General features: G+C 36.3%; 1 protein-coding gene across 2 annotated transcripts in view; it reads left to right on the top strand.

Annotated features, from left to right (window-relative positions):
• PTPN13 (protein tyrosine phosphatase non-receptor type 13) overlaps positions 1 to 8,170 on the top strand; it is a 220,118-nt gene that overhangs the window by 143,637 nt on the left and 68,311 nt on the right. Inside the window, exon 20 of one of the 2 annotated variants that reach the window (XM_007115673.4) lies at positions 368 to 424. The exons of the other annotated variant lie outside the window; for it this stretch is intronic. Within the exon in view, the coding sequence (XP_007115735.2) occupies positions 368 to 424 (57 nt within the window). The remainder of the gene's footprint in view (positions 1 to 367; positions 425 to 8,170) is intronic. 2 annotated transcript variants of the gene reach the window in all.

Below are 8,170 nucleotides of genomic sequence, written 5' to 3'. Positions count from 1 at the left end.
GGCTTCCCTGGTGGCGCAGTGGTTGGGAGTCCGCCTGCCGATGCAGAGGATACGGGTTCGTGCCTGGTCCGGGAGGATCCTGCGTGCCGCGGAGCGGCTGGGCCCGTGAGCGCTGGGCCTGCGCATCCGGAGCCTGTGCTCCGCAGCAGGAGGGGCCACGGCGGTGAGAGGCCCGCGTACCGCAAAAAAAAAACAAAAAAAAAAAAACAAAAAAACCCATTGTGGGGAGACATATTTTTCTGAGTGTAAATAAAAGAAATTGTTGCTGTCTTAATGTTTTGTTGATTTTTATGAATTTATCAGAAGAAATTACTTCTGTATATAGTATCTCACCATTTTTAAACTAATAATTTAATTTATACCACAGGAATGACTTTGCATAGTTCTGGAAATTCTTCATCCCAAGTACCATTAAAAGAAAATGGTAGGTTTACAAAATGTTTTTCCCCTCATTTCCATCATAATTTTTCTCTTGTACCTTGTAAGATAGTCATGGGCCTACTAATAAAGAGCTCTCAATTCCATGTCAAGGATTTTAGGCTTTACATTGGTGTCAGAAGAGAGTTGTGGTTTTCAGCATCTCAGTGATGTGATGGGACCTGTAATTTAGACTAATGTTGATGAACTAGAGAAATGACAAATTCGAGATAAGGACACTAATTGGGGAGCTAAGGTAGCTTAGGTGGGAGATAATTTTGATTGAAAAGAGATTTAACTGAGGGATGCTTCAACTGAATCTTGAAATAAAAGGAGTATTTATTTAGGCAGAATGGTGTGGATAAGTATTCCAGACCAAGGGCATAGTGTGATCAAATACATGCAGGCATGTGAGAAGATAACAGATTCAGGGAGATGTAAGAATCTCAGTATGGAGGTATGCTGGGGCCAGAGTGAAGGTCAAAAACTAAATGGCGACCAGCTTTGAGTCTTATCATAAATCTTTTGGGAAGAATTTGAAGAGTTTAAATGTTGAGATTAATAGTTCAGAAAGAATCTAAGAAGAAACAAAATTGTAGGAAAAAAACTGTGCAATGACTTGAAGGTCAGTGGGTTCACAATTTTTACAATTTAGGTTACAAAATACTTTCATGTGCATTATTTGATTTTTCTAACAACCTTCATGGGTATAAAGAACATTATTATCACTATGTATATACTACTTTCCTCCAAAAATGTTTGTTTTACCCTCAAATTCTTAAAGTTGAAATAATCAGAAGCCTGACGGAAGGAAGCAAATATGCTGATCACAAGTATTAATATAGTTAAACTGGATGAAGCTTTAAGTTTAGTTCTCATTTTCCTGAGAGCCAAGGCAAAAATGAAGGCATGAAAATTAGTTGAACCATATGAAACTGTTGTTTTTGTAGGTCAAAACTGTCAGACATCAGTAAGCTATTTTGTATAATTCTCATTCTCTGATAGAAATACACATACCAGTTCTTCAAGAGAGGAACATTTTTCTTGGAAGCAAAATTGTGTCCAAAAGTAAATCTTTTTACTTTTATAATATCTTAAATACTCATAGCAAATGAAAGATTTTTTCATCTCCTATTTTTTAATGTATTAATCCTTAAAAAATCTGAGGGCATACCATTAAAGAAAAAGTCAGTTTATACTTAGACCTAAGTTATTAAGACCTTGTTATATAGCTTTTTGATGACCAAATGTCTTACATGGACTGAAGTTAGAATACCTCTGTACCTAAAATAGGTGAGTTATTAACATGTCCATAACGGTTGTACTTATTGACTGACAGTTATTTAGTGCTTACTATGGGCCAAACACTGTTCTAAGCATGTTATGTTTCTCTCTCAATCCCCACAACAATCCTATGAGCCAGAACTAATGTTATTTCCTTTTCACAAATGAGAAGCCAAAACACAGAAAGGTAGAGTTGCATAGTAGGTCATGGAGCTGGCAAAAGCTGGGGCCATGATTTGAATGCAGGATGTCTGTTTCCAGAGCCTATGCTCTAATGCACTCTTTAGACTGTCTCCTAGTATAATAATGCCTAATTATTTTTAGGTATTATTTCTCCCAGGTAAACTTTTGAAATAAGCTGGATAATAATCTGTTCAAGGATGAGAGCCTGAAATGTGTTTTTACCTAGGTTCTAATGGAAAAGAATATGAATTTACATTGGGTACCAAATGAACATCATGTGCAGGGTAGGGTCTGTGTTTAAACCTCCAGGCACTCATCTTCCCACCTGCCCCCTACAGAGGGGCCAACCCACCTTCCCAGGGAGGTGTTCCCCAGTTGGCTTATAGACCAGTTGACTATAAAATAGTTTATATTTTCTTCAAAATTCTCCTTCAATCTGTCCAAGTAGCCCTGAATTAGTGCTCTGTTGAGAATTGAGTTTTGACATAATAGAGCATGGCAAACATGTTTTTCCAAATAAGGTAACTGAAGATTAAAAAGTTAAATTACTTGCCCGTTGGTCAAATATAGGACTTTTTATTCTAATTTCAGTGTTTTTCATTGCTGATCAAGATTATTAAGAGAAAATTAAAAATGAGCATTAGTTAATACTGAATTATTTATCACTTAATTCAAGGACCAATGAATAAAATTCAGTCTTAACCTTTTACAACTTTCAGAGACCCATAGAGTGTGAAACTTAGAAGATAAAAGAAGAAAGGCAGGAGTCTTCCAATCTCGTGAAACAAATATGGAAAGGATTCCAATCCTTTGATTAATTGTGATTTCCAAAAAGAAATAAAGGTTGCTTAACCTTTCAAAAAATAGCACATCTTATAACAGTTTTTTTTCTCTTTTAAAATTATAGTTGATTTACAAAATTATATTAGCTTCCAGTGTTCAACATAGTGATTCAGTATTTTATACTCCATTAAAAGTTACAGTGGCTATAATTCCCTGCGCTGTACAGTATATCCTTGTTGCTTATCTATTTTATACATGGTAGTTTATATCTCCTAATCCCATACCCCTATCTTGACCCTCCCCACTTCCATCTCCCCACTGGTGACTAGTGGTTTGTTTTCTATATCTATGAGTCTGTTTCCGTTTTGCTATAGACATTTATTTGTTTTATTTTTTAGATTCCACGTATAACTGACATCATACAGTATTTGTATTTTCTGTCAGACTTATTTCGCTAAGCACAATATTCTCTAGGCCCATCCAAGTTGCTGCAAATGGCAGAATTTCATCCTTTTTTTTATGGCTGACCAGTATTGCACTGTATATAGGTATATATACCACATCTTCTTTATCCATTCATCTGTTGATGGACAGTTGGGTTGCTTCTGTATCTTAGATACTTGTAAATAGTGTTGCTATGAACCTTGGGGTGCATGTATATTTTTGAATTAGTGGTTTTGTTTTTTCTGGATATATACCCAGTAGTGGAATTGCTGGGTCATATGGTAGTTCTGTTTTTCGTTTTTTGAGAAACATCCATACTGTTTTCCATAGTGGCTGCACCATTTTACATTCCCACCAACAGTGTACAAGGATTCCCTTTTCGCCACACTCTCAACAACATTTATTATTTGTAGACTTTTTGATTGTAGGCAGCCATTCTGACAGATGTGAGGTGATAGCTCAGTGTGGTTTTAATTTGCATTTCTGATGATTACTGATTTCAAGCATCTTTTCATGTGCCTGTTGACCATTCGTATGTCTTCTTCGGAAAAATGTCTATTTAGATCTTCTGCCTGTGTTTTTTATTTGGTTGGTTTTTTTTATTATTGAATTGTATGTGTTATTTATTTATTTTGGCTATTACCCCTTGTTGGTCATATCATTTGCAAATATTTCCTCCCATTCAGTAGGTTGTCTTTTCATTTTGTCAATGGTTTCGTTTGCTTTGCAAAAGTTTTTAAGTTTAATTAGGTCCTATTTGTTTATTTTGGCTTTTATTTCTTTTGCCTTAGGAGACAGATCCAAAAAAATATTGCTACAATTTATGTCAAAGTATGTTCTGCCTATGTTCTCATCTAGGAGTTTTATGGTTTCCAGGTCTTACATTTAGGTATTTGATCCATTTAGGATTTATTTTTGTATATGGCATGAGGAAATGTTCTAATCTCATTCTTTTACATGTAGCATTCCAGTTTTTTCAGCAACACTTATTGAAGAGACTTGTCTTTTCTCAGTTGTATATTCTTGCCTCTTTTGCCATAGAGTAATTGATCATAGGTGCATGGGTTTATTTCTGGGTTCTCTATTCTGTTCCATTGATCTATGTGTCTGCTTTTGTGCCAGTATCATGGTATTTTGATTACTATAGCTTTGTCGTATAATCTGAAGTCTGGGAAGATGATGTCTCCAGCTTTGTTAATTTTTTCGCAAAATTGCTTTGGCAATTCAGGGTCTTTTGTGGTTCCATATAAATTCTAGGATTATTTCTTCTAGTTCTGCGAAAAATGTCATGGGCATTTTGCTACAGATTTCATTAAATCTGTAAAGTGCTTTGGGTAGTATGGCCATTTTAACAATATTAATTCTTCCAATCCAAGAGCACAGGATATCTTTCCATTTCTTTGTATCATCTTCAGTTTCCATTATCAGTGTTTTATAGTTTTCAGAGTGTAGGTCATTCACCTCCTTGGTTAAGTTTGTTTCTAGTTTATTCTTTTTGATGTGATTTTAAACAGAATTTTTTGTTTGTTTGGTTTTTGTTTTTTTTTTTATTTTAACTTTCTCTTTCTGATAGTTCATTATTAGAGTATAGAAAAGCAACTGATTTCTGTATATTAATCTTCTGTCCTGCAACTTTACTGAATTCATTTATTAGTTTTTTGGTGGAGACTTTAGGATTTTCCATTTAAAGTATAATGTCATCTGCAAATAGTGACAGTTTTACTTCTTCCCTTCCAATATATAGATGCCTTTTATTTCTTTTTTCTCTGATTGTTGTGGCTAGGACTTCATTGCTTTGTTCAATAGAAGCGGCAAGAGCGCTCATGCTTGTCTTGTTCCTGAATTTACAGGAAAGACTTTCAGCTTTTCACTGTTGAGTATAATGTTAGCTGTGAATTTGTCATAACTGACTTTTATTATGTTGAGATATGTTCCCTCTATACCAAATTTGATGAGAGTTTTTATCATGAAAGGATGTTGAATTTTGTCAAATGCTTTTTCTGTGTCTATTGAGATGATCATGTGAATTTTATCCTTCTTTCTGCTAATGTGTGTCACATTGATTGATTAGTGAAAGTTGAACAATCCCCGTGTTCCTGGAATAAATCCAACTTGATCATGCTGCACAGTCCTTTTTATATATTGTTGCATTTGGTTTGCTAATATTTTGTTGAGGATTTTTGCATCTGTATTGGATGCAAATGGTATAATGGATGGTGGCCTCATAGAATGAACTTGGGAGTGTTCTGTCCTCTTCAGTTTGGGGGAATAGTATAGGTATAATTTCTTCTTTTATGTTTGGTAGAATTTCCCTGTGAGCTGTCCAGTCCTGAACTTTTGTTTGCTGGGAGGTATTTTGTTGTTGTTGTTGTTTTAATTATAAATTCAGTTTTACTACTAGTGATCAATGTGTTCAATTTATCCACTTCTTCTTGACTCAGTCTTGGCAGGCTGTATGTTTCTAGAAGTTTGTCCATTTCTTCTAGGTTGTCCAGTTTGTTGGCATGTAACTGTAATGTTCTCTTATAATTTTTTGTATCTCTGTGGTATTGGTTGTAACTTCTCCTCTTTCATTTCTTATTTTGTTTATTGGTTCTTCTCTCTTTTCTTCTTGGTTAGCCTGGCTAAAGGTTTGTTGTGGGTTTTTTTGGTAACATCTTTATTGGAGTATAATTGCTTCACAATGTTGTGTTACTTTCTGCTGTATAACAAATTGAACCAGCTATATGTATACATATATCCCCATATCACCTCCCTTTTGCGTCTCCCTATCCCACCCCTCTAGGTGGTCACAAAACACCCAGCTGATCTCCCTGTGCTATGCAGCTGCTTCCCACTAGCTATCTATTTTACATTTGGTAGTGTATGTATGTGCATGCTACTCTCACACTTCATCCCAGCTTACCCTTCCCCCTCCCCTTGTTCCCAAGTGCATTCTCTACCTCTACATCTTTATTCCTGTCCTGTCCCTAAATTCATCAGAACCTTTTTTTTTTTAAGATTCCATATATATGTGTTAGCATACGGTATTTGTTTTTCTCTTTCTGATTTAGTTCACTCTCTGTATGACAGACTCTAGGTCCATCCACCTCACTACAATTAGTTCAAATTCGTTACATTTATGGCTGAGTAATATTCCATTGTATATAAATGCCACATCTTCTTTATCCATTCATCTGTCGATGGACACTTAGGTTGCTTCAGTGCCCTGGCTATTGTAAATAGTGCTGCAATGAACATTGTAGTACATGACTCTTTTTTTTTCTTTCTTTTCTTTTTCTTCTTTTTATTGGCTGCGTTGGGTCTTCATTGCGGCGCGCAGGTTTTCTCTAGTTGCGGCGAGCAGGGGCTACTCTTTGTTGTGGTGCATGGGCTTCTCATTGCAGTGGCTTGTCTTTGTTGTGGAGCACGGGCTCTAGGCACACAGGCTTCAGTACTTGCTGTGCATGGGCTCAGTAGTTGTGGGTCGTGGGCTCTAGAGCGCAGGCTCAGTAGTTGTGGCACACGGGCTTAGTTGCTCCATGGCATGTGGGATCTTCCTGGACCAGGGCTCAAACCTGTATCCCCTGCATTGGCAGGCAGATTCTTAACCACTGTGCCACCAGGGAAGTCCCAACATGACTATTTTTGAATTATGGTTTTCTCAGGGTATATGCCCATTAGTGGGATAGCTGGGTCATATAGTAGTTCTATTTTTGGTTTTTTAAGGAACCTCCATACTGTTCTCCATAGTCACTGTATCAATTTATATTCCCACCAACAGTGCAAGAGGGTTCCCTTTTCTCCACACCCTCTCCAGCATTTATTGTTTGTAGATTTTTTTGATGATGGCCATTCTGACTGGTGTGAGGTGATACCTCATTGTAGTTTTGATTTGCATTTCTCTAATGATTAGTGATGTTGAGCATCCTTTCATGTGTTTGTTGGCAATCTGTGTATCTTCTTTGGAGAAATGTCTGTGTAGGTCTTCTGCCCAGTTTTGGATTGGGACGTTTGTTTTTTTGATATTGAGCTGCATGAGCTGCTGGTATATTTTGGAGGTTAATCCTTTGTCAGTTCCTTCGTTTGCAAATATTTTCTCCCATTCTGAAGGTTGTCTTTTCATCTTTTTTATGGTTTCCTTTGCTGTGCAAAAGCTGTTAAGTTTCATTAGGTCCCATTTGTTTATTTTTATTTTTATTCCCTTACTGTAGGAGGTGGGTCAAAAAGGATCTTGCTGTGATTTATGTCATGGAGTGTTCTGCCTTTGTTTTCCTCTAAGAGTTTGATAGTGTCTGGCCTTACATTTAGGTCTTTAATCCATTTTGAGTTTATTTTTGTGTATGGTGTTAGGGAGTGTTCTAATTTCATTCCTTTACATGTAGCTGTCCAGTTTTCCCAGCACCACTTATTGAAGAGACTGTCTTTTTTCCATTGTATATTCTTGCCTCCTTTATCAAAGATGAGGTGACCCTATGTGCATGGGTTTATCTCTGGGCTTTCTATCCTGTTCCATTGATCTATATTTCTGTTTTTGTGCCAGTACCATACTGTCTTGACTACTGTAGCTTTGTACTATAGTCTGAAGTCAGGGAGCCTGATTCCTCCAGCTCTGTTTTTCTTTCTGAAGATTGCTTTGGCTATTCGGGGTCTTTTGTGTTTCCATACAAATTGTGAAATATTTTCTTCTGGTTCTCTGAAAAATGCCATTGGTAGTTTGATAGGGATTACATTGACTGTCAATTGCTTTGGGTAATATAGGCATTTTCAATATTGATTCTTCCAATCCAAGAACATTGTATATCTCTCCATCTGTTTGTATCATCTTTAATTTGTTTCATTCATACAGGTCTTTTGTCTCCTTAGGTTAGTTTATTCCTAGGTATTTTATTCTTTTTGTTGCAGTGGTAAATGAGAGTGTTTCCTTAATTTCTCTTTCAGGTTTTTCATCATTAGTGTATAGGAATGCAAGAGATTTCTGTGCATTAATTTTGTATCCCACTACTTTATCAAATTCATTGATTAGCTCTAGTGGTTTTCTGGTAGCATCCTTAGGATTCTCTATGTATAGTATCATGTC

Source organism: Physeter macrocephalus, chromosome 7 (genome assembly GCF_002837175.3).
Source record: "Physeter macrocephalus isolate SW-GA chromosome 7, ASM283717v5, whole genome shotgun sequence".
NCBI lineage: Eukaryota > Metazoa > Chordata > Mammalia > Artiodactyla > Physeteridae > Physeter > Physeter macrocephalus.
The sequence above is the reverse complement of the archived record's forward strand: the minus strand, read 5'-3'. Positions and strand labels throughout refer to the sequence as shown.